The following is a 27,709-nucleotide window of genomic DNA, read 5'->3' as shown; positions in this document are numbered from 1 at the left end:
AAAAAAACAAAAAAAAAAAAACACCTCATCTGCACACACAGACACACACACACACACACACACTCTCTCTCTCTCTCTCTCTCTCCCCCCCTCATCCGGCTCGAGAGCCCGGCAGCGCGGGTGACGCGTTTTGCGCATTTCCTGCAGCTCGCGCTCACTCACACATTCTGGAGACTGGGGAAGGGAAACGGGGCGCGCGCGCAAGGATTGAAAACTGACACACACACACACACACACACACACAAAAGCCCGTGATGTATCTGTGGCGGCCGTGAGCCCGAAAGAAGAAGAAGGAGAACCAGAACCAGAAGATATCGGTCTCCGGGAGAAGGCGCAAATATCGCGGTACTGAGGAGCTTATCCCAGCGAGCGAGCGAGCCGCGACGGGCTGGAAACGGAGCACCAATCCCGGATGGCTAGGCGCGGCTGCTCGCGCTTTCTCCCTCCCTGAGCCGGGACCGACACACAGCGACCGCCGGGGAGGCTCCGGGGCTTCGCCGGAGCCCGCACGGCTGCACCCCCAGCTCCCAGACGTTTATATCCCGGCCTGTTGAAGCCGATCCGCTCCGGAGTCTGGTCTGGCGCACCGGACCGACCATAAACAAACAGGACAGACGCTCGGAGGTGGTGGGAGGGGTGGAGGGGCTGCAGGGGGTGGAGGGGGGGGGGGGGGGAACCAACAGCCAGCGACCCCTGAAGGGTGTGAGTCTGCGGTAATACTGGGTGTTTTAGGGACCCATCAGCCGCAACTGTGCGTGCGTGTGCGTGTGTGTGCGTGTGTGTGGATCACACAGTGTTCTGATATGGCTGTACTAGACTGAGAGTCCAAGGAGCCAGCGGAATTATGGGATGTAGCAGGACTGTGCAGTGACCCCTCTCATTGAAAGGAAACACTCTGTGTACAGGAGCAGGAACAGGCAGACTAGCCTAAACACACACAGACACACACACACACACACACACACACACACTCATCCTTTCACACGCACACATCCCAGCAGCCTGCAGCCATGCCTGTGTTCAGTGGCCTGTTGAAGGTGCGAGTGTGTGAGGCGGTGGACCTGAAGCCCACCCCATGGGCCCTGCGTCATGCCGTGGGGAAGAGCGGCTCCTTCCTGCTGGACCCCTACCTGGCCCTGAACCTGGACCAGATCCGGCTGGGCCAGACCGCCACCAGGACCAAGACCAACAGCCCCGCCTGGCACCAGGAGTTCTGCACTGAGGTCCGTGAGGGAAGGAGTCTGGAGCTGTCCGTTTTCCACGATGCGCCCATCGGATATGATGACTTTGTGGCCAACTGCACCATCCAGCTGGAGGATCTGCTGCAGAACGGGACCAGGCACTACGAAGATTGGGTAGGTGTCTGATGTCTAACTGTGTGCTGTGCGAACTTCAAAGTTTTAGGATATTGGGCAGATAATGCCTTCACCACAAGCTTTCACTGATTATCAAACTAAAACATGTTTTTTTTTCAGATGTGAGACTAATTTGGTTCCCTTTTTACACATTCCTTTGTAAGAAGCTGACAACGCAACAAATGCATGGCTAATAGGTGGCAATGCCTTTCTCATCAGTGCTAGTGCATTGAGCCAACTCACAGCAGATTCACTGATACTGAACACAGAGTCAACACCACTGCTCTTATTTAACCTAAAATCTGCACACCAGCCCCTTCACTGTGTGAAACTTATTGAGATGAATGAGACCGTATGAAACTAGATAAGTTGGTTCTTGGCCCGTCCACTTGCAAAACATATTCCCTTCACTGAACTAAGTAAACGTCCACCATCGTCGAACATCATCATCATCATCACCTCCATCTTCTCTCGGGCAGCGCTGCAGCGTGTGACTTAGCTGTGAATTTAGTTGTGCAGGTCTGTTGTCAAATTGTACATGTGTCTCTGTGCATGAGGTGTTGGCCACCTGCCCACCTTGGTCTGGTTTTGGTCTGTGACACGACAATGTAGTGTCTCTGTCTGCTGTGGAGAAGCTGTTTGGGTTTTCTCTTCTTCAATCATGCAGATTTCCTTCCCGTATCTGTGAGATGGAAGCTGTTTGAACTTGCATCAGATCTGATTTGGCCATCAAGTCCAGCCTTTAGTCATCCTTCCTCAATTCCTCAAATTCCTCCTGCCTCTTTAGACTGAAACAAATAAGTCTCCCCCGCAGTAGAATTATAATTTCTATACAAAGACAACCATTTAGAAGATGTTCAGAGACCTCGCCACAGGCTGGGCCATATACATTAAGAGATATATATACTTTAACTGAACAGTGTGTTGGGCTGAAGTTTCTTTGATCTGTTTTGGTCTCTCATCATGAAATCTTCTTTGCCGTCAGGCCTGTGATGTTGCGTCGCCGCATGTGGATCTGTATATAAGGAAATAAAGAGCTAGTTGTTTTTCTCTGCTAAGATTATCTTCAGTTTTAGCATGTGATCTTGACACACACACATACACACAAACGCACACACACACACACACACACACACACACACACACACACACACACCTCGTCCCTCAGTCATCCAGAGTAAGGTCAGCATATGGATCACTCTGTTGATTGACCACATCCTATTGATCATTCGGCCCACTCGTCGATATGGCTGCCTCACAGCGACACAGTCCCTCCCACTTCCCCTGTGCCCTCCTCCCTTCATTACTCTATTACTAACTGCTGGCTCCTGCATCTCCTCATCCTCCCCCCTCTCCAACTGTGACTCCCCATCTCATCTTACTGCCCCCCCCCCACATTAAGTTACCCATTATCTTCCTCATCTTCCCTGGTTTGTGTGCCTTAAACTCCTCTTTCATCTCCTTCCTCTTGATGTTCTTGCTTACATCTAATCGCAGTCTCCACTGGGGAGAGAAGGATGTAAAGTTCAGTCTCTGGGACGAGCAGAACGGAGAAGTTAATAGGTTGGATCAAACAAATTCGTTGTTGATGAATTTTGTGTTGATCCATGCATTGACAGCCCTAATAATAAAAGTTTAATACATAAGCAACACTCATGAAAGGCCCCCAGCCATTGTCTGTTTGGCCTAGAGTGAATAGATGATGAGATGTCAGATTAACATTATCATGGTCCCCAAATGATGAATCCTAATTACTTTAATGATCTTACAAGCGTTCCCCTGTCGTGAGTCACACTTAAGAGGTTTAAACAGACATATCTGAACAACAACTGAACGAACTGTCACATATCAAAACATATAAAGATGAAAGATTGAGGCTATTGCAGCTGCTAAACATTGGCATTGTCATTGTGAGCATGTTGGTGTGCTCATGCTATCGTTATGAAACTCTGGAAAAGCATTTTCCATCGAAGTAATTTCAGACTAAAATGACAAAAAACCTTGGGAACAGCATGACAGAAAACTGATTGGTGCAGCAAAAATAACCTCCCACAGTTTGATGCGTTTAATTAAAGATTGGACCCGTACTGAGACCCAGACCAGTATTCAACCAGATTGTTTCCTATGGTTCAGATGAAGACTGAGGCTTGCGTAGATCAGCTCAGTCTTTCTCACTGCCTCCGCCCTTCTGCCGCCTCTCTCATCTCATCATCCTCCTCTGTCTCTCCTGTCTCTGCATCGTTATTCCCATCCTCTCCGCTTCCTGTGCTCTTTTGTCTTCCTCCACTTCTCCATGAGCCATCTCTCGTGGACCTGAGCGAGGTGGGCCAGGTTCCTGCTCTGTGCTGCCGGTGTAATATTAACCAGGCTTTGATGCTTATTAATTGCCCCACTCAGTAATTGAGATGGTCTGCGGAGCCCATCCCCATGGTGACAATGACAGCAGGTCCCCTTGGTGACAGCCTCTCGCCCACAGAAACACAAGGGAGAGAGACAGGTAGGTGAGAGTTGGGGGATATGAGCGAGGGCGGGGTAAGAAGAGAGAAGAACAGTAGTGCAAGTTGTGTTTTGGTGTTTCTCTAAGAAGTCAGAATAGTTTAACTCTCTGGAGTCTATGATCACGCCGGCGTGATCAGATCCCATGACGTCTTCAAAGCGTTGCCAAGAAAAAACTAGGTCACCTAGAGCGCCACTGTCAGTTTCACCCAAAAGTGAAATTTGAAGATTTGAAACTCTCCACCAGTTTTTGTTTCACGTTGATTGGCCATGTAGAACTGAAGATACGATCCTTTTAATGTCATCATACGAAAATATTAACCTGAACACAACGATGGGGAGGCAGGCGATGCTGATCATAAATAAATAGTATATTTTTTCAAATTGGATTTAATGATTTCTGTGTATTCTGGGGTTCAGTGTGTTAAAACAGTAGGTTAGTGTGAAAATGTAATTATCAGATCATAAAATGAAGTTGGGCTGAAAAAAAAAACAAAACCAAAGATACCAAGCATGGGTATGTTAAACATTCTTATGTGGTATATAAAGGCAAAATCAAAAGGATTGAAAAACGGCCAAATAGGCTCAGACCTATAAGGTTTAAATTCAAGATTCTTAAAAATAGAAAAACTTTTGATTTGTGCTGAATGCTGTTACTCATTGATGTAATTGTAGAGGTACAGAGCTGGACACAACATTACAGCATTGTCTCCTGGACCCACAAAACACAAACCGCAGGAAGACTGAAGCACATTTTATTTGAACATAATAAATGAAGGAAAAATATCTCAACATCAAAGGAACAGGCATGGATTTGCTAGTTAATAATCTGAAGTCAGATATTGTGCATTTTAGCTGTTATATTAATCCAAATCCTGCCAATACACACGTTATTCACACGGTTTATGCAAAACATATCCCTTCTATGCTATTCGATCTAAATCACATTGAGCTTACTTGCACTGAAATATGTGATATATAAATACGATTTCCTTTATTGCCTTTATATAGAGGTGGGCCACATACCACTGTAAACAAAACTGTGTCTGTGCATTCCTGTGGTAATGATGGTATGTTAGTGGCTGGGCATCGCAAAAGATGATTATAATTGAAGCCCTGGGTCACAATTTTCACTTCTCAGTTTGAAAAAGCTGTTTAGTTAATTAAGTTAAAGTTTGGCTGCGGAGAATGCATGTTCCAGCTTGTCTTGGCCAAAAAGATCCTGCGATAGAAAGGAAGTAAAAACGTCCAGATTCTGTCCCAGCAGTAAGAAAAAACAATTGCAGTGGTACCTGGTCATTAATGATAAATCTGATATGCACATAAATACCCAGTAAGTAAAAAAAAAATGCTGCTAGTTGATTCTCCGTTTCACACACAAACATTTATTTAATACATATTTTTCTTGCTCTGTTATTTTACATTTTTGTCAGCTCATAAAAAGTGCACCTCCAGGATTGTGGCAAGTATTGTTAGATTTGGTGACACAACTTAAAAGCTACTGCTCCCCATAGCCAAACAGGATTTGTGTTGAAATACACACAACAAATTGGTTGAATTAATGTAGTCATCATCTGCAACAAAGGCTTTAAATATGCTGGCTTCACCCACTTTATTTCTGGATCTAAAATTAGACTGAAAAGTGATTTCATATAACTTGATGTTAAGGGTGGTCAGAGAAAGCAGAAGTGGTGGAAAGAAAAAGGGAGTTTGGTGGTGAGACAGAGATGAAAATACAGGAAGTAAATACAGGAACGAGGGGAAGACTTTAGAGAGGAGGAAATCAGTGACGAACTGAGAGGAGGTGTAGATGTAAAATCTGTGTACATGTAAATGTAACAGGCTGAAGGTTGACACGCTGCCAGAAGCTTCAAGGCCTCTGACACGATGACCAAACGGTGTGTAATGTTTCCTCACAGGGACACGGGCCACGTCAGACGTCAGGCGGGCCATGGTTTGACACTTGGCATCAACACACACTCACATGTTCACATGCTCATACCTAACAGCAGACAGGATTAATGACCGAAGTGCTGCAGTTCGAGGCCAGTCACCACGGCAAATGGTCCATACTATTTTCATTTATCTTTACATCATCTTATAGAGGGCTTATTTTATTAATGTTAGTTAGAAAATGGCAGGTGCTAACAGTGTAAGGCTGGCTTTGTTATATTAGGGGTGATATTGGATTTAATTTTTTTAAGATGATGACTTCCTGCCAACCTTTTAGTTAGGCAACCAGAAATTTCTGACTCAGAATTACAACCACAGAATTAACAATCTGGCTGCTCATAATCATGTTTATGCTATGAATCATCCATTTCTTTGGTATATTGTTTATACTCTACGATGACCAGACTTTTGCTCACCAAAGTTATGTCAAAATCAAGTCGCACATTTACTTGGTGGGTGAAATAAGAGATACAAGATTTTCAATCTGGTGAACATTGATATGTGTATTTGTGCCTCAGACCACAATGAAACTGTCTTGAAAGTGCTGAGGGAATGGAGAGTCCAACATAGATGAAGCTGTCTTTTCTTTAATCCTCCTTATAAACTGCTCCACAAAAAAGAATTAGTCTGCAGATGACTCTGAGACAGGAGCTTACGGCGCATGCAAATAACTTGGTACAAACGGTGTGGTCCTACAATAGTGATCACTCATTTGCTAACAAACTTTTAGCATATCATTTAGCGCTTTGATAATGCTTTATTAAATAAAGTCTTGAGAACAATATGCCAGCTGCGAGGAGCGTTGAGCATTTATCATTGACTATATTACAAAGACACGTGGATGAATCTTGGTATGGAAAACAGTTGAGGCAAAAATATCATCCATTGTCATTGTAATGTCATTGCGCTTTTGTGTAGGGGCAGCACTCGGCCCCACCTTCCCACTTTACTTTTTCAGGACATGACTCTTATCATCACAGCCATATTGTCACCATCCCTTTCTTTATCCCTGACCCCCAGACTCCATTCCCCTCACCGTGGCACATTGCCGGACAATGACATCACGGGCTCCACCCCTCAGTGACCCGCTGGTTAAGTAGGACAGACTGGATTTAAGATGCACTGTTGCCACAGTGACAATACACACACACACACACAAAGGGAAGCACTATGGTCTGTCCACCGATGCCAAATCAGGTCAACCTTTGGTGTGTGTGTGTGTACGCTGGGGGGGTGTTTAATGCATGTTCTCAGTGAAAGGGAAGAAATGGGAGGATATTTGAGAGGTCTGGGACAGCAGGTGAAATGCACGCTGTTTGTCCCCTCTCTCTGTCTATGACATTAGCAGTGTGTCTATTTTTGTCTGTCTGCAAGGAAATATACACTTTGAACATGTTTAGTTACCTATGGAAAGGCTTTGGTATAAATGCCGCCTGTTCAATGTCAATTTTTCTATAAGTGAACCTCTCATGGACCAGAGAGTCCGCATTAAATGTCTCGGCAGATTCACTTCACTTTTAATCAGTTAGTTCCCGCTGACATCTAAATTTTGTAATTTTACTGTTTAGACAGATCCAACAGGGACGGCGGTCCGATCCACCGGGTCTGCTCATCAGGCCGTCTGCCAGTCCATCTGGTCGTCTTCAGTCTGTGATGACTGAACAGACAGGAGGATTTGAGTGGGAATATCCCCCCTCATCCAAATCTAATTCTCCTCCTGCCTTGTAGAAACGGTGGACAGTTCAGGTCACCCGTGGCGGCAATAAGGCTTTTCTGAACCGCCCCCCTCCACCGCCCAAATCCCTACCTCTCCACCTCTCCAGCACCAGCACACAGCTCAGCTCCTCTTACATTATTAGCCGTCTGTGATGTTACATTAAAGATGCATGACTCTCACGCTGTCTCAGTCAGCACGGCCCAGCAAGGGCTTCCCATGTTTGTGTGTGTGTGTGTGTTAAGTTGCTGAGTGATAAAGGACAAACACACACCAAGCGTGCACACAGACATGTTCTTGTGTGAATGCGGTCGAGCTCTCTCCAAGCCCAAATTTGTTATTTGACAGATGGATGTGGGAGGCTGTCACTGAGACTAAATGCTCCTGAGAGAGACAGAGAGAGCTGTCTGCTTGGACACAGATAGCAAAGCTAGATGGACGGAGAGTGGGAGGGGGTTAGCTTCACAGTATTGATATAATGCAAGCTTTGAGTGCCCTCTCTGTTGGGTTGAGTGCTTCTCTGTGCGGCTACATATGGTGTGTGTGTGTTTTCATTCTGTCAGTAGTGAGTGAGTGTGTTTGTGTGGCGACGGAGCAAATGCAACAGAATTAAGCTTGTAATGTTTGTTTAACAGTAACCTCCCTCTGAAGTCCATTTTAAAATCCCTAGCCATTCACACACACGTGCGCAGCTTCCTGTATGAGTGTGTGAGGGAGTGAGTTGTGAAGTTATCTCTCTCCCCGGCTGTATCAGTGTCCTAATTGGACTAACAAGATTAATGAGGCAAATGAGATTCTCCAGCTCTCCTCCCATCTTTTGTTGTCAGGGCTTGGGAAGCTCGGTGCATGCTTGAGTCTGTCCAAGTCACGTTACAATTGATTAAACAGGAACGTTGATGTGGAGACGGTTTTCTATCCTGGTATCGGTAATTTGATCAGTGCCGTAATGATTAGTTGTTAAATCAATTTCTCATTCAATAGAAAATAACTACAACAATTTTCAGTATCACTGAAGTCTGTTAACATGGCAGACCTGTCTGGACAACCTTCCCAGTTTACAGATGTTGTAAATTGAATATGTTTGTACCCTTTTGGGGTTTGAAAACTTGTCATACATTAACATACATAAAGGATTGATAAGGAAGTTGCCTTGTTGCCAAATATTGTAAATCCAAATTGATTGAAAGTGTTTTCCTCTAAACAACAGATGTTGTTAAACCTCTTAATCCTGAAACTGTCAGATGATTAATCAATTAGTCGATAGGCAGTTGGTTATTTTTTTAAGCAAGAACAATCCAAAAAGGCTCAACATTTGCATGTTTCAGCTACTCCAAAGAGAAAATGCTTTAAAAGCTTTTTTACATTATGAAAATTTAAACAAAAAATGTGTGAGATTTTGAACAGTAAGTTTAATGACACTGTTTGCCACTCAGCAAAAATGTTTTGACATTTTAAAAACACTTTATAGACTAAATGAATAATTGACTAATTGAAACTAGAGACCATCTTGTGATGGTGTTACAGCAGTAACAAAGCCCATCAAGTATCTGATGGTATTCACACATTATTACATCCCTCTCATGGCTCTGACTAAACTCATCTTCAAACTTGTCTTCATTTCGAGCTCAACTACACACCTGTAGTTATGTGACCGTATCTTATTAATTAACATTTGGAAGTTATTATTTTTGTCCATTGGCATTAAAACCAGTGAGGTGTCTGGGTTTCCAGACAACGCTGGGAAGCATAATTGGCAGATTAACTAATAATGAAAACAATAATTGGTTGCAGCCCTAAAACCTCTATTACCTCTCGGAGTTAATCGAACAAATTTAAGACACAAAATTGACTAAGTTGCATTAGCGTTCATTTGATGTCAGGCTCCTGTTCAACTAAATGGATTTCATGCTACTATTCACTGCACACATGTTTGTTTTGGTCTCCTGTCTCTCTTGTGAATATGCCCCTTCCTGTCAGAAGCAAAGGAGACCAAAAAAAAAACAAAACAACAACAACAACAAAAAAACAAACAAACCAAAACAACAGCGAGGTGTAATTCATGCATGAAGAACTGTCCGCACTAAGCTGCTTTTTACAGAAGAGCAAACGAAAGGTAAACAAGTAAAACAGCTTTTATTAATGTCAGCAGTCAGACTATTGCATACTGTACACAACAAAGAATATAAAGGTCTAACCTTCTATTGAGGTGTCACAAAACCTTGTTTTTGTAAATGCTGGCTGACTGGTATGAATAATGAATGAAACCATTCTTAATATATTTAATTACACCGCTTTGTATGCTCTACCAAGTTGAATTGTCTACTCTGAATTGCCTAAAGCTTGTAGCTCAATGATTTTTCTATCTGGCACCTCCTTTAATCAATAATAAAGGTATTTATGACCAAACACCATTTGCCCCAGGGTTGCCTCTAGCCGATGAGTTTTTGGAAGTGAGCTGCTAATTTGCTCATTAAGTGCTTAAAAAGTAATTAATTACGCAACAGCATGTGGCTGGTATGTTTTCACCTTGTAAATCTGAGTGTGTGTGTGTGTCTGTCAGTCAAAACATTGAAGACTTTGAAGACTGGTCCAAACAAGAGCGCTGGTAGTTGGATATTTGGGAGAATGGAGGAGCTCAGCCAGTTTAAACCTCTGGATATAAATTTCCAGTCTCAAGTGTAAGAGTTATATTGCAGTCATGCCGACTCAGTCATGGCTCGAACACCAGCATGCTGACAGGTTGAGATCCCATCTATAACTTTCTCAGTATTTACTCTCTAATAGCGGCCCTCGAATTTGTAGGTTATGTAATCCACCTTGTCGTCAATGAACCTCGCAACAGATGTCTGAAGGTTGAAGGGTCAGATTGTTTTCCGACATTAAACCAAGGTCAGAAAACACCAACTGTCCACAGTGAGGTCAGCTAAGCTAGCCGTCACCACAGTGACGACTTCGGTAACTCTAAAAATGTGAACCAGTGATTTACGACATACATCCATTTTAAAAGCCCCCTCCAAAAAAAAAAAAAAATTAAAAAAGAAAGAAAATATAAGCAGGACTGCAGCATTAGAAACATCTGTTGCTAGGATACGTGGCTACAGCTCAGTAGAATGGTAACCATAGAAACCAGCATCGCTAACATCAGTGATAGTGACATCAGGTGTTTGTTTAGGTTAAATGAGGATTTCCAAAGCTAAGCATTCAATATTATTCCTCACATCCGTCCACCTCTGACTCTAAGTAATCACACAGGAAGCTTTTAGAGGAGTTTAACATAATCTACTATAATGCTGCAGAACAAATTTCATCCCGTTATATCGTTGCATCATTGTAACCTTAAATAGGTCTTCAACCAGCTAAAATCTTGTGCCATGACAATACAGAGAGTCATCGAGAGAAACATTAAAAGTAAAAAATGTCTTGTTCTTGATGTTGGCATACTGTAGCAGCCATGATTTTTTCTTTGGATATGAAAAATGAGCTTGAAGGCATTTCATCACTTGACTGACAAATAACTGATGATGTGAGGGCGATGCTTTTTTCTGGGCTGCCGTGCCACCTGAGGACCCGAGTGCTGAATCAATGTCCATTTGCTCCACTCTGTTCCAAATCAACCCCAACCCCAGTCCATCTTTCAGCTGAAATCCCCGCCGAGATGCGCCGTTATGCAAGAGGTTACATTTGGGGATTTGCACAACATTTTCAAGGGTAGACATGAAGAATCCAATGGCGTTTATGTGCCACAAATCCCATGCAGTTGTGATGGGTTGTATTATGCATACAACAAAAGGATGACAGTGTGCATTCTCTACATTCTCTTAATGTCTGTTGCCCCAGATAGGCTTCTTTACATTAGACCTGCAACTATAAGTTTTTTTTTTTTTTTTTTTAATTATCAATTAATGTGTCTGGGTTTTTTGTTTTCTTCAGCTATATACGTTCCAATGAAAAAGAGAAGCAACACATCCACTCACCTGTGAGTGTTTTTTTGAGTTGCAGAAGCGTGAAAACAACTGGAACTTTAATTTGAATTTTTTATTGAATAGTCACAGATTATTTTATTTTTCTGATTCTACTACTGATATATTTCTCCTTTCTCCTACCGGTTCAACTTCAGGGTCAAATTCCTTGCACCACAAAAAAAAAAAAAAGCAAACCACAGCAGGTAATATTTAATTTTTAAGGGATCTAATATTATGAATTAATATAAAATATCACATAAAAGTGATAAGACCAGCACACGGTTTATTCTTCACTGTCGCTGTACATTATTGTGATTATTTTGAGAGACGTGGAGTATAAAAAAAAAAATGCACAAATTTCCATCTAAACTGTGGCAGACACTTCTGCTGTGCAACATTTGTCTCCAATGTGATATCTGTGTCTAATGTACAGCAATGCATGGAAGTGTGTGTCTGTGCTGCTGCTGACTGCGTGCGTCTGACTGTTGCGTAAGAGGATCTGCTGCTGTCCCAGAGCTTAACTAAGGATTTAGACCTCTCTTTCTCACTCTCTCCTGCACTCTCCCTGTCTCTCTCTGCCTGTTACGGCCGTCTCTAGCGCTCTCTGTCGCACTCTCCCTAATCTCCATCACTGCGTGTGTATTGTCTGCTGGGATGATGTCATTATTTGTTAATTAAGTCTGTGCATGCACTTGTGTAGTTGCCATTTGTTGGTGTTCTGTGAATTTGAATTTCTCAGAATGAAGTAGCCTCCACTTTGACGTCACCTGCATATTAAAGCAGCGCATTTGTAATTTAAACTGTTTGCTAATTGATAGCGTAAAAAGGAGTATGGAGATAGTTAATATAGTGGCAGTAGATGGAGCATACATAAATAATTTTAGCTGTGTATGTTACGGATTTATAAATGATAGTACGTACTACATATCTATTAGTGACGTCACTCCTTATTCCAGCAGATTTGCTTCCTCCTCAGTCATCTGGTATCAACTACCGTAGTCTGTGTTTTGGCCACACTTAACATCCCTGTTGGTCTAAAAAAAGATATCAATTCTCTTTTACTGTCGATTTTACTGTCTGTTGACACGGAGAGGATTCTGCTCGCTGGTAAAATAAAAATAAAGCGATTTGGATCAGACTCCTCGAGCTTTACTTTGTAGTTCTCCAAATTTCTTGGCAGCAAACATTTTGTCTTAAAAGACCGTCTGAGGGATTTGAGTTTTTGTCCAACATTAATTGATATACTTTGAATCTTAAGATGGGTGTTTTGGAGCCATACACGCGTTGGTTAATAGTTGAATATTAACTATGTTATCATGCAGACAGATGATGTCATACCTCATTAATCTCCATATGATAATGGGCTTCTTGCACACAGTCGGTTTCTGGTTTTATCTACTCAGGAACAGGGAAGAAATGGGTCGGTTAAACACTAACTAAATGAGGTAGGATAATGGCTCTATTATTGCTCATTGATAACCTTTAAATAAAATTATGCATCATAGTTTTAATGGATCGGTTTGACATCCAGATGTCAGAGATCAGTTCAATGTACTTTTGGTTGTAGAAGTTGAGCTATGAGTGACCTTTGACCCTGTTTTTTTAACTTTAGGGATTTCTGTTTCCATCACTTACCAGTTAGGTGGGTTAGGAGTAGATGGAGTGAAATGATACTGGTGGCAACTGTATCAGTGTCCATGACCCAATCAGCATCTGGTATTATTACTTACTACTACTACTACTACTACTATTACTACTATTAATACGGTGCTATTTATATTTAGTTACTTCCACTTGATCAATATGACATATTGCTGAATTAACAAAAATAAAAATGTCCCTTTATAAAAACCATTGTGCCGTTAAACATGTTGCATTTTTTCATTTTGCAAACCTTGTGAGGCTCATGTCAAGCTCGGTCTTCCCGGGCATTCGGGAGACTGTAACAAACCAAATTTTCCCTTGGAGTTTGATAAAATGTTCCTGATTATGTATTCAGATGAAATATGTATCTGTAAATCTTAGCCAGATCAGGAGAAAGACACTAATTCATGAGCAAATTATAATTAGAAACAGCAGCTGCATAAATTGGTTGGTCCTTGAAGATTTCTCTTTTCTGTTTTAAGAAGCGAACCAAGAGAAAAAGCCAGAGATGACAATGCGGCAGCATCACCTCCCCTCATCCGCCCGTCATGTTCACTGAGAAGTCTGCCAGCTCTGTTCACCTGATTCACTCACTGAGATCAAATCACTGGGGCAGAATCAAGATAACAAGAAAGCGTACAATTGCCAGCTGTAAATTTGAACGTCTTCCAGATAACCTGCAGATGCAGCTGGTGTGTTTTAACCGGGATAACGTGGAGGATAGAGGATAGAAATGAAAATAGACCCAAAGATGTTGATGTGAATGCTTATAATAGTACAAGTTGTGGGGAGGAGTGCGCTGGTGAAGATAATGACCTCTCCCATGTGCAGGGGTGTGTTTGTTTGCGCTGGAGGAAAGCCCCCCGCCCCCCGCTGTGCTCACTGTTCAGCTGTGTTATTTCTCATTCATTTACTCTCTGTTTCCTTTTCTCCGTCTGCACAGATTGACTTGGAACCGGAGGGGAAGGTGTACGTGGTCATTGATCTGTCTGGATCCTCCACTGAGGGTAAGACCGCCACAACACACTATTCTACATGATTCACAATATCTTGGCCATGTGGCAAAATACATGGTGAGGCTTAATGCATAAATAAGCAACTGTTTTCTTACAAGGTTTATATATAAACTATAAAAAGGAGATGACGTGTTAATGTGCAGCTGCAGCTTGTTTCCACTCCCCCCCAAGTGAAGCCATAAAATCAGTTATTGCAGGCTGAACGTAACATACTGTGCTTACATCCTCTGCCACGACTGCCTGTTGGCAGCACTGACTCTATTGACACAGAGTGTGATGGAGTGATTACTGTGAAAATAGGCCAAACATGAAGACAGAGGTCTTCCTGTTTTCCTAGAAAGTTACTCAACAGGATTCACAAAGCTTTCTCCGTCTCTCTCGCTTGTCTTTTGTCTTTCTCCTCAAATTGCTCGTATTGATTAAACGTGGAAAAGCCCACACTGTCTTCCTCGGTGACGCTCTGCTCACATACACTGATTTGCACCTTCACCTGTGTGTGCTCACAACTGGTTATAAATAAAGCCATCTGCCTTCCAGTCAAAGTCTTTCCTATATAAATACACACACGTTTGTATATATATAAATGTATGTGGGGCGGGGGGTGCAGCTGAAATCAGCAGTATAACTGCAGAGCTTCACACTGGAGAGACAAATAGAAAATGAAGAGAGAGGGAGTAGATTCTTAAAATAGTAGGTGAGATTGAGCCATGGATTACACACACACACACACACACACACACACACACACACACACACACACACAGAGTCAGGCGTCCGTGTCTTGCCCTCCTCAGTGATGATTGGACTCTCTGCTGTGACCTCACGGCCCTCTCTCCGCCCACCGGTGAACTTCCTCTCTGAGGTCAGCAGGCTTGAGTGCTCGTCACGTTAATGTATGCTGATAAAAACAAATGGCGTGCAAGCATGTGTGTGTGAGTGTGTGTGTGCTGAGAGGAGGGATGGAGAGTTGGAGGGTGAGAACTAGAGGAAGAGGTGGTATTTTTAGCAGATTTATTTTTCTCCCCTGGTGCAATCTGTCCTCTGCAGCTTCAGAGGTTTGAAGGATGTATTCCTCTCCTTTATTCTCCTTTCTGCATATACTTCTGCATCTGTTGGTCTCAGGACGCAGATAACAATAATCTGACCTAATCTGGCCATCTGCAGCCTCGCCCACTCTTTATATCCTCTTCTGTTACTTTAACATTTGTAATGAATGTTAAAGAATAAATGTTCGACCAAAACTTTTTTTTTTTTTTTAAGAAACTCTTATCTGTCTTATAGGGCTGCAATTATTAGTTACTTTCTTTATTTGTAATATCTGATGATTATTTTCCTAGTTGGTCTATAAAATGTGGAAATGTTCCTGATTTTGTTCAACCAAAAGTTAAAAATATATAATTTACTGTAATTGGCTTTGATGGAGGAAAGTATCAGATGCTCGCTGTTGAGCAGCTGGAACCAGCAAATGTTCTGTATTTTTTGGAAAGATTATTAATGATTGAAATGATTAATCAATCATCAAAATAGTTTCCACTATTAGTTGCAGTGCTCATCCATCAAATATCTTCATTAATCCAAGTGATGAATGTACAGGAGTCATACTTTCAGGAATTAATAGACTGAGTAAACGAGAAAATAATAAAATAATACCAAAATAATTAGCAATGAGCTAAATTCTGCTTGTTTTTTAAAACCTAAACAACCAACCACCTCCTCTTCCTCACCTCGATGAAAGCCACCTCTGCTTCAGGATTTATGAGTCTAATTTTCTTTTGCATTTCCGTCAGTCTAATTCCGTCATCTTCAGTTTCCAAGTTTTTCTCACATGAATTGTTCTTTTTAAAGTTGTCCCCATAATGTGATACAAATCTATTTCTGGTCTAAAACATTTATGTAAGACGAGCAAATGATTCATCTTCGGTGAAAAGAAGGTGAAGAGCGTGATGATGAGTTCCTAATGAGTGAAGTACAGTAGAACATTGTCTCTCTGTCATCTTTCAGAGCCTCAACTTCAGCTGCAGTTACATTTTGTCGAAATAACTGAGGAGCTTATCAGATACGGTATGAACTTTGGAAATTTGTCCATCATTGCGGTTGCCAATGAACTTCCACAATATAAGACACGCATACATGGACACCACTTCGTATGATCAGCGAGCAGGAAGCAGTTTAAATGGACTAATGTGGTGATAGTTTTTATAAAGTGATGTGATGACACTGTCACCACCTCCCCTACACAAGCTAACACAAACCTCTGAGACCGTGTGATGAACAATAACAGTAACATTTCAGGACATTTTGATATGTTGATACAGAGTTAAGTCGAGAAACTCGTTAATCCTGTGGCACAGTTTGCTCATTGGATTGGATGGAACATCTGAAGACACCCTCGGTGCAGCACACCTGTTGCTGCATTTTTGTGTTTGTTTGAAATGATGCTTACTTCTCCTATGACATCTGTATTACCCTCAGCACAGGCAACGTAACATTTTCTGGATTTTCAAATCAACAGGATACCAAAGTATTGCTTACTACATTTTCAAAAGGTGACAAGAATCAAAATGTATCTCAGTTTTTTTTGTATAACAACATGAATGTCACAAGAAAAGAGCGTTTTGTCATGTTGAGCCAGCTTCTGATTTTCATCTTAACATTTACTTAATATTTAAGAGGCTGCTTCAAATTCAGCCACAATCTCAGTCCCTCTGAGTGCATTTTAAACGATTCTGCAAAAACATCTCATCTGTCGCTTCAACTACGATTATTCATCATCACTTCTCTACAGAAAATTTTACATCCATGCTTTTCTTTAGCTTTAATTGACACAGATTTTTTTCTTTCAGAGATCTACTTTCAGTCTTATTCATCATTTGAGAAGCAGACACGGCCCTGCGACAGTTTTTGTTGTTGTTCATTCTTTACATCTCATGTGTTTATGTATCTGTGGTTGTACATTTATTCGCTGTCTGTCTGTTCTGTGCCTCAGTTTGTATGTGTGTGTTAACTGGACGCCCATCTCCCAGTTGGTCACTCAGTGGGTCCAGAGTACGTTTGTCTCCACGACAATTGCTCCAAACTGTTGCTATGCTTCATCACCCCTCCTTGTCAGCAAGCCTGTGTGTGTGTGTCTGTCCTGGGCAGATGGATGATGTATTATGTAAAACAAAGTGATCCCAGTAATGGCTTGTTTAGCTGCAACCCCCTTGCCCCCACCTACCCATCGGACCCGACTCCCCTCTCTCAGTTACCCTCACACACACAAATTCACTCTCTTCCACTCTCTTCCACTCACATATCCGTCTACCCACACACACACACACAGAGTCCCTAGACAGCCTGTCTGTAATCGAACTCTGGAGAGGCTCAGCAGTAACCACATCTATAACGCACCCAGGAGAGGGATGGAGGGAGAGTGAAAGAAAGGCAAACTAGGACAGGAGCGCAGAGAAAGGGAGTGCGTGTGTGGGAGTGAGTGGAGGTGGTTCTCTTGTCTTAAGGTTACCCTCGGAAAGCATTTATCTTTCTGGGGAGATGCAGAGAGGAAGCGAACGGCTGCTTGGATGGTGCTCACTGAGGAGGAGTATTTTAATATGCTGTCCTTCGTTTTAGTGCCCACACATAAAAGTATAAATAGCACGCACACGTACGTATGCATAGGCCTCTGGTAGGTGTGGGGTGTTTGGGAGAAGGGGGGTGGGGGGCATGAGAGGCCGCTGAATGATTAAACATCTACGGGAACGTGATGCAAATGGTCCTCAGGAAGCGAAACTGGGGAGCTTTCAGTGAAACTTTGAAAATCCAAAAAGCAGACCAAAGTTTTTGAAAAGTCTCTCCGCCGTCCGTTACTCATAAATTTGTACCTCTTCCCCGAACAGCCTCGGGGACCAATGACAATGAGGAGCGGGTGTTTCGAGAGAGGATCGGCCCTCGCCGTCGTCAGGGCGCCGTCCGACGACGTGTCCATCAAGTCAATGGACATAAGTTCATGGCCACCTACCTGAGGCAGCCCACCTACTGCTCGCATTGCAGAGATTTTATCTGGTAGGAAACGCACACAACAACACAAAGATGTCCGACCCTGCTTACCTGCTGTTATGTTTCCTGGCTGAATCGCTGTCTCTCATGTGATCTGATAGGGGCGTGCTGGGGAAGCAGGGATACCAGTGTCAGGGTGAGTACTTTTCTTTGGTGGGTTCCAATTTCTCGGGTAACATTGAACATCATTTATTATTTAAACATGAGGACACAAGAGGAATTACACGTTGCTGAAAGACAGCTGTGATTTGGTGGCAGGCCACCGTCACCCCGAGCCACCGATGAACTGCATTACACCAAATCCACATAATTATCCATGATTATAGTTTCTCCTTGCATTTCTGCTTTAAAAAAAGTCTTCACTCTTAAAAAAAAAAAAACAAACATAATTTCACTGACCTGTTTAGGTGCTTTATTGTTCAGCAGCCCAGGGGGCCTTCCAGTTAAACTGGATGAATCTGCAGAACATGATGTACAGTACAATGTTCCTGCTGCAAATCCAGGAAGCTGTGCTGCTTATATAGTGAGGGAAAAGGTGAGGATGTGGTGGATGGTTGCCTGATGTGCTCAATCTTAATTGCTAGAGATTAAGGTCCACATCCTGTTTCAAACAAACAGATAACATTGATCATCTGAATCATTTTAGTTATGCAAATGTTGCTCTGCACAAAAGATGTTCCAGCTACATGTCTAATGGAACATACTGTAAGATCATTTCTTCTTGTGTCCGTAGTGACACACTTCACAAATCCAAACTGAAAACAGACATGTTTCCCTGTCATAAGCAGATTTATTTGATATTTAAGAAAGCCTGTGAGCGGTTGTGATCTGCTTGCATGCGATTGCTTTGGTTTTTTTTTTTTTTTGCTCTCTGATTTCCGGTACGCCTTCATTGTAATCAGTACAACATAACAGCTCACATTTTGCATGTAGCTGCAGTGATTGTGTATTTGTATTGCACAAAACATGCAGCAGTGCCGAGCCTGAACGCATCGTGTGTTGATGCAGATGGAGGACCGAAAAGGCTGCTGCTGTTATGCTAATGTTCTGCTCTCACCACACACTGCATAGACTGCATTACCTTAACTACACTTTAATTACATCCTCAGCCGTCGTAATAATAATCAATTTAAAAACGCTGGCGTTGGAAGTAACTGTGGGTTTTTTTAATGTTAATTCTGGTCAGTAGGTTATTCTTTCTTTGTAACAGCTCTAATATATATAATTATATATATTTGTGAACAATTCAGCTTGTTTGAATCAATAATAGTCTGATCTAAGTCATTATTTCTGCATATTAATTACAAATTTCACTGGCCTGAATGATCTTCAAATTATTACCTTTTTATTGGAATTCAAACTGGCTCAGCCTCATTTGGTCGGGACTTGAGCCCTTTAATAAGGTCACTGCTGGCTGCGATCCAATCAGTGCCTCACTAGATCAGACAGTATTTGATCAGAATCATGTGAACATAAAAATCACTCTTGATTTTTCATTATTTTGCTGTCTAACAGCTTTTTGGAGATTAAATATTAAAGGTTTTATGTAAAGTTCATTTTGAAAAATTTCCCTTTTCGGGGGTTTTATTAGTAACATGACGCTTTTGGTCTATATAAACATTAATGGAGTGAATTTATCACGATTTTCTGAATGCCTGATCTTGGTGCTGTGCTTCCAGTGTGTACGTGTGTCGTCCACAAGCGCTGTCATGAGCTCATCATCACCAAATGTGCTGGGATGAAGAAGCAGGAGGACACACCAGAGGAGGTATTCACACCCACACACACACTTTTGTAGACATGGATGCAAACACACTGAACCATACAGACACAAGCTGAACAGGAGCAGATTTTCACCGTTTAGGCCTTTAGAAGGCTACTTGAAGTATCTTGTGTACACTGTGTACTAACACTATTCCTGCCATAATGTCACAGTGACCTCTTTTCAACACCTGTGCACGTGTTTTTGTGTGTGTGTGTGTGTGTGTGTGTGTGTGTGTGTCTCCCTCTGTAGGTGGGCTCACAGCGGTTCAGTGTTAACATGCCCCATAAGTTCAGTATCCACAATTATAAGGTCCCCACCTTCTGTGACCACTGCGGCTCGCTGCTCTGGGGCCTCATGAGGCAGGGCCTGCAGTGCAAAGGTGAGACTGTGAACGCTCAGAGAGGCACATATGTGGATATATTTAAAGTCAAAGCCTGTCGAGAAAAAAGGAGAATCGGTCTTTTGTGTGTCTGTCTTAGTGAGTGTTTCCTTCTAAGGACATCATCTGGAAAAATGTCTCTGATTCACAGTTAATTAAAGCAAACAATCAGTGTCAGCTTTTTTGTTCATTTTAAATGTATTCATTTTTCAGCTCTGGACAGACAGCTAAAGGATGTTTGCCGTGACTTTTAGGTCTTGTGATTCTAGTGCATTGTTGCTGTGCATTGGTTAGCGGTATAATGTGTCAGTGATTAAAATCCCTTTCCTTTCCTTTTTTTAAAACACCATAACACTGTGCTGTACCCCTACAAAGTAAAATACCATGAGCAAACAGATTTGATTTTATGCTCTGCAGTGTATTAATGACCTCCAGCACAATGTGCTGCCTTTGACTACAAGTGAACCCTTTAAAAAATAGTCCCATGTCTGAGTCAGAATGCCTTCGTAGATTTCACCTGAAGCTTTTAATGTTTGTTTGCTGTTTTCCAGTGTGTAAGATGAATGTGCACAGGCGGTGTGAGACCAATGTAGCTCCTAACTGCGGTGTGGACGCCCGAGGGATCGCTAAGGTCCTGTCTGACCTGGGAGTCACACCTGACAAGATCTCCAACACTGCACAACGCAGGAGGAAGGTAAGAAATCATATTTAGTCCCAACAAATAATACACAGCATTTTGAAGCATGAAAGTAAAAAAACCATGGCCTCTAAATCCTTCCTTTCATTACATGTACAGATGGTTTTGAATATTTTACTGACGATTTATCATCCTTGAAATAATGAAATATTCCTGGTAAAGCTCCCAGCTTGGCTTTGCGTTGCTTCTGTCTGCAGTTTTTTAACAAAGTTAATCATTTACAAAAGATACAAAAATGTTGAAGATAGAAGATTAATTGAAGATTATGTGATGTGTCCATAAATTTGGAATAAGACAGAACATGCTAGTTTTTTTATGCCAAGCTTGAAGCGAATAATTTCTTTGATGGCATATAATCTAATTGCTCATTAATTTCTGAGTCTTAAGAATGCTCAGTGTGCTTGTTTTGAGAATTCCTGCAGCAACGCAAAGTGTGTGAAACTCCGTTCATTCTGTTTGAGATTTTTTTCACATGGTTGAACTGAGAAACCGACATTGGAGTGTTTGAAGAGGTCAGCCCAAAGGAACGGTCATGTTGTCTGTTTCTCTCTCCAGTTGACTCCAGGGCAGGACCCTCCCCAGTCTCCTCCTGAACTCTCTCAGACTGAGGAGAACAGCTTCAGTCAGCCAGCTGTCCCCACCTCCCCGTCACAGCAGGGTACATGCCCAACACAACACACACCATCAGATAACACAGATTTCACACAAACATGCAGACATTTCAAAGCCCCTTGAGATGCAGCATGCTGTTTTAATCTGTTCATTTTACCAGTGAGAGGCATTATTTCGATTTCAGCCCTAATGTTGTTTCTCCTTTTAAAAGACGAATACTTATATGTGTTATTTCCCTTTTAGATATAACACCAAACATGAATTATCTAAGCATTATCCCCCACCGCCCACCACCATTTGTTATTTAGTCATCATTCTCTCACACTTTGCAAGCTGAGAAATAAAAGTTGACTTTCTCTTCTCATTTTTGTTTTAAGCGAGCCAAGTGGTCACTGCAGCTATTTAATCATCCTCATTTTAATTGAGTCATTCCAGATTTTAACAGAGAATGGGATCATCATTTTTGAAAGTTGAGAAGTAATTGGAAACAAATAATGAGTAATAGCTGTTTTTATTATTATTTATTTTATTTTATTTTTTTTTGTACGTGAGTTGAGCAGCGACAGGAAAAAAGGCAGCCATGTCTGATCTGCTTTTCCGATGACACCCACAGACTTGGCAGAGTTAGATCGCCTGGAGGACACACTGTCACTTGACCAGCAGGGCCCCCAGCACTCCACCTCCTCTTCATCCTCTTCCTCCTCCTCCAACGCCTCATCTTCCTCCTCGTCCTCCTCAGCAGGCAGGGAGAACGGACAGAGCCAGAGGAGGAGCCTCAAGGACTTCAACTTTATCAAGGTTCTCGGCAAAGGCAGCTTCGGCAAGGTGCGAGAGGAGGCGTTTGAGGGGGATGTTCATTTGCTTACTGCTCTTTACGTTTAAAAGTGAACCAGGTTTTTGGGTTCTTATAACATTCTCGTCACCATTTTTCATAAATGCATAATTATCTGGGAGTGTCAGGGCCCAGAACAGAGCAGGCTGCCTCTACATTTCATTGTAAGGCAGGAGCAGAAATGCCACATTTATTGGTATGCATTCAGAAATAAGGAATTCGTAAAATTTCCCTCCCTCCCAGGTGATGCTGGCAGAGCTGAAGGGGACGGAGGAAGTCTACGCTGTCAAAGTTTTGAAGAAGGACGTCATCCTGCAGGACGATGACGTGGACTGCACCATGACCGAGAAGCGTATCCTGGCTCTTGCCCGCCGACACCCCTACCTCACCCAGCTCTACTGCTGCTTCCAGACACGGGTAGGCCCACCAGCCTATACACACACACACACACACAAGGATCTAATTGCTAATTGCCATTTTCTAATTCTCCAGGACCGTTTGTTCTTTGTAATGGAATATGTGAACGGAGGAGACTTGATGTTCCAGATTCAGCGATCCAGGAAGTTCGATGAGCCTCGCTCCCGTTTCTACGCCGCTGAAGTTACCTCAGCCCTCATGTTCCTGCACCGTAATGGGGTCATCTACAGGTGCCTCCTTTATTTCTTTTTCTTTTTTTTTTTTTTTCAACCAAGGACTCCATCAGCAGTTTTAGAAAAAGCGATTCAGCTTTAAATACTTTTTCGATTTTTCAGGAGTATTCATAATTTGTCTTGTTTTGGAGCTGACTGTTCTTAGAAAAAGCCGGAGAATTAATTATTAGGAAATTTCATAAATGATTCACTTATACGGAACATACCAGAAGGTACGTTTCATAATTTAATTGCATGGGGTTTTTCTGACAATGCATGCTCACTTTTTCCAGCAAACCCAACTGTTGTGGAAACAGATGGTGCTAATTCTCTCCCTCTCTCCCTGTCTCTCCCTCTCAGAGACCTGAAGCTGGATAACATCCTGCTGGATGCAGAGGGACACTGTAAGCTGGCAGACTTCGGCATGTGCAAAGAGGGCATCATTAACGGCGTGACCACCACCACCTTCTGTGGCACACCCGACTATATTGCCCCTGAAGTGAGCTAAACATTTTTTATGAGATCCCCTTATATATATATTCAGTATGCTGGTAACTGATGGTTGAAGTTGATAGTTCAGCTTCTCTGTGCACATTTCAAATTTGTTAAACTTTAAACCCTTCACATATGAGCTTATGTCCACTTGCAGCTTGAAAACTGCAGCAGACATCCACTGACAAATGTCAAGGGATTCGTTTTTGCATATTCCTCGATTCTTTAAGGGGAAAGAGAAAGGGATGAAATCTGTCTTGATCAATTCCTAATTAATTAAACGTTTTTATGGAAAAACACCCAGAATACACTCAAATTGCGGTATATTTATTTAAAAGACATCTGGTGGGACTGCTTAAGGAAATTATTTCGCAACTTCTTCCACTCCTACTGTGGATTTAAATAGGCTCTTTGTTTGCAGTTTTTCCTACCTAGAAAGAAAGAATCCATTCCCTTGAAATGCAAGGGGATGTGAACAGTGGTCTTTTCTGTATTTTTAATTTGAGGCGGACCTGTGCTGCAGGGTGCTCAATGTTATTGCGATGTTTTTGGATTCAGATCCTGCAGGAGCTGGAGTATGGCGCCTCTGTGGACTGGTGGGCCCTCGGGGTGCTGATGTATGAAATGATGGCCGGACAGCCTCCGTTTGAAGCGGATAATGAAGACGACTTGTTTGAGTCGATCCTCCACGACGACGTCCTCTACCCTGTGTGGCTCAGCAAAGAAGCAGTTTCTATCCTCCGAGCGGTATGCGACACCTCTCCGCCACAATGCACCTCTTTTAACATCTCTGTAACTTCATTCAGCAGAAACGATGACAGCTTGGGCTTTTGTGTCTGCCTTAAAATGACGTCACCAAGCTGCATTATGAAATGAGTGGCTGTAACCTCCAAAGGATTTCACACCAGTTAGATGCATTTAACTCAAGACACTCATTCATGTTTCCCTGCTCAGTGGCTGTACATGGACGAGTCAAACTCATCCAAAGTGCACTCCACACAAAAATGCAACACCACAATTTTTTTTTTTCTTCCTCTGAAAGTCAGTCGGAGGTTAAAGCGATGACAATGCGATCATAAAACCACAGTAGTTCACAGAACGCTTTCATAACAATGAACTGAGAGCAGAGCAAGAGCAAACAGCTTTCAGTCACGGTAAATAACACCAACTGCTGACCTGTTTTATCTCTCTGGCACTGCCCCTCTCAGTTTGTACCATTCACAGAGCCATTAATGCCTCGGCTCTATTATTAGTACTGAAGTGCATTTTGCTCAACCATTCATTCTGTTTTTCTGTTTCTGTCCTTCTTGTTTCATGGGCGAAACCGCAGCTCGAAGCCTTTTCGTGATGTCTTTTTTCGTTTTAATGGAGGTTAGTTTTTCAGGCCACTCCAAGTCAAACGCGTGTTTTGTTTTTGTGTGTTTTTGTTTTGCAGTTTATGACCAAGAACCCGGCCAAGCGTCTGGGCTGCGTGGTGAGCCAGGGCTGTGAAGAGGCCATCAAGACCCATCCCTTCTTCAGAGAGATAGACTGGCTCCTGCTGGAGCAGAAAAAAGTCAAACCACCCTTTAAACCCCGAATTGTAAGACACACACACATGTTTGTTCTCTACACAAATCCACGTTGCTCCACGGTGCCTTTGCTCTGCAGTTAGCTGTGAAACAACGCCCTCTTGTGGCCAGAACAGCTCAGAAAACATGACGATATTAAAAAGGAGAAAAAACACGAATGAGCAGTCAGCTGTGAGAGTCAAAAGTAATCAATAAAGTAAATGTTTAACTGGACAGTGTTTGTTCTTGATATAATATCATCACTTAAACTCAATTTACACACATTTTTTCACCATAGAATAGAGTTTCTCTGCTTTTTTGGCCCCTTAAATGAGGAGATGTCAACCTGAAGCCTTTAATAGACGTGTGAGAAATTCAACCTACTTTTACTGTGTTTATTTATCCATTTGAGCAGTTTGTAGTGGCCTGAATGGAGCTAGGTGTTCAAGCTCACACTCCAACAAGTTTGTGTGTGTGTTTGAGTGTGTGTGTGTCGTAGTTTTACTTCACAAACACAGACAAACCTGGCAGTAAGTCTCAGCGGTCAGAAGGTGTCGCTCTAACACTACTTTGATATTAGATATTTGCTAACTATTACTTTTATAGCTGCTGACTGTTGTGGAGTTTTCTCCCCTGACATCTGTGTGTGTGTGTGTGTTTGTTTGTGCGCGTCTTTGCAGAAGACCAAGCGAGATGTGAATAACTTTGACCAGGACTTCACGAAGGAGGACCCCGTGTTGACACCCACCGACGAGGCCATCGTCCGACAGATAAACCAGGAGGAGTTCAAGGACTTCTCCTACTGCGCCCCAGAGGAGACACAGACCTAACACACACACACACACACACAGACACACACTGATCCAATCACAGTAAAACTGGCACTCAGACACACATGGTGACATACATGTGTAGACCCATAAATCCCTTTACTAAATACAAACACACACACTGTCACTCCTTTACTTTGAAGCTATTGGTTGTTGTTACTTTTGGAATATCTTTACTTGCATTGTGTTGTTCTCGTTGCCTGGGTTTATAATGAATATGAATATGAATATAAATATAAATATGAATATGAATATACACGCCTGCCACCATTCTCTCACACACATTCCCATGTGCACACGTTTAACGCAGATTCACATCAATACACACACACACACACACACACACACTCACATTGCTTCTCTCCCCAGCACCTGTACACCTGTGGACTTTGGGTGCTGGGTGCGGAGGCCTGTATATAGCCTGTATTGAGTGGCTGTATTGTGTTGGTATTGTCTGCTAGTAAAAGAGAGTCGTGGCGCATGGACAAGCACCCTACTTGTGTTATTACTGTCCTTATTGTGGACCAGTTAGGGCCAAATACCCTTTTGTGCAATACCCTGACTATCTATATATTTTATGGTTTTGTTTGTTTATGTGTTATTTTTGTCTTATTTTTTCCTGAAAATGTGTTGTTGTTGTTTTTTTTTTTTCTATTGTGGATGATTGAAATCCTGCTCTCATCTGTTCTCCTGTCTTGCGTGTACAAAGTGAATGTTGAGCTTACCAGTTACAGGCTATTGAGCTAATTATGTGGAGCAGAGTGTTACAGGCGGCCTGTGTAGCAGTGAAAAGCACGATTTCCAGCTACTTCATCCATCTGCTAGTTTCAGAGTCCACGTCTGTCCTGCCGATGCGACTGCACTGGACCGTGGGCGTTTCTTTTTTTTTTTTTTTTTTTTTTTTGGTGAATATATATTTTCGTGTGTGTGAATGTGTGAATTTTTTTTTTTTCCTGTTTCTTTATGTCCTCAGCATTTCTGTTTCTATGGTTACTGCCACTGTTTTCCCCCTTCTCTTCTCTCTCCCTCCTCCAAAGCACCAATTCCCTTTTCCCACTTCCAGCAGCTTTCTCACTCCGCCAAAAGCACTCACTTTTCTGACTGTCTTTTCTTTCTGATTGCTCTTGCTCTTTTTTTTAATTATAATTCTAATTATTATTATTATTATTATTATTATTATTGTAAAGTGTATCCGGAGGAATCCTTTGTGTAAAATAATATAACTATACTATTGTAGGTCTGTTACAGCCGGGTGGAAAGAAATGTGGAGAACCAGCAGTTGAATTACCTCTCATTTCAATCTCAGACACCCACACAAAACAACCACATACAGACTCCTTTACCTCCTTCCTCCTCTTCTCACGTTCTTACAAACACACACACACACACACACACACACACACAGAGAAGGACTGTTGTCGCATGTACTGTACAGTGATCTGAAGGCGAGCTGGTTGCTCTGTGTGCAGTAGAGTCGGTGTGTAGTGAAGCTTCGTGCACCCAGGGGTAGGGCTGATCCTGGTCACACTTCTATCTTACTCTGTGCCAAAATGTAGTGCAACAGCCAGGCTAGTCCTGTCTGCTCTGATTCCAATAAAACACTGAGCTGTCTACATCCCTCCCAGACTCCTCTGTGTCTTCCTTCCCCTTCATCTTTCTTTCTTTCTTTCTTTCTCTTTTACTGCTTGCAGATCTGTGTGATGGCTGAAAGTTTGTGAAGAGAGGAGAGGGTGGAGTGCAGGGAGGGA

The 27,709-nt window shown here is 42.4% G+C and overlaps 1 protein-coding gene across 2 annotated transcripts; it reads left to right on the top strand.

Annotated features, from left to right (window-relative positions):
- The first annotated feature begins 692 nt into the window (after nt 1-692).
- Nucleotides 693-27,678, top strand: prkcea (protein kinase C, epsilon a). Of its 2 annotated transcripts, XM_029527230.1 has the most exons (15): nt 1,011-1,355; nt 14,068-14,131; nt 18,016-18,181; nt 18,277-18,311; nt 19,855-19,943; nt 20,190-20,319; nt 20,871-21,013; nt 21,572-21,674; nt 22,242-22,453; nt 22,704-22,877; nt 22,953-23,107; nt 23,450-23,588; nt 24,140-24,328; nt 25,017-25,163; nt 25,812-25,961. In XM_029527230.1, exons 1-15 carry the CDS (start codon nt 1,011-1,013, stop codon nt 25,959-25,961), a joined length of 2,241 nt encoding a protein of 746 aa, XP_029383090.1. The 2 variants fall into 2 exon arrangements, with proteins under 2 accessions (XP_029383089.1, XP_029383090.1); XM_029527229.1 differs by having other exon boundaries at nt 693-1,355; nt 22,704-23,107; nt 25,812-27,678.
- Nucleotides 27,679-27,709: the final 31 nt, after the last annotated feature.

Source organism: Echeneis naucrates, chromosome 19, assembly GCF_900963305.1.
Source record: "Echeneis naucrates chromosome 19, fEcheNa1.1, whole genome shotgun sequence".
Lineage (NCBI taxonomy): Eukaryota > Metazoa > Chordata > Actinopteri > Carangiformes > Echeneidae > Echeneis > Echeneis naucrates.
This window is presented reverse-complemented; position numbering and strand designations above follow the sequence as displayed.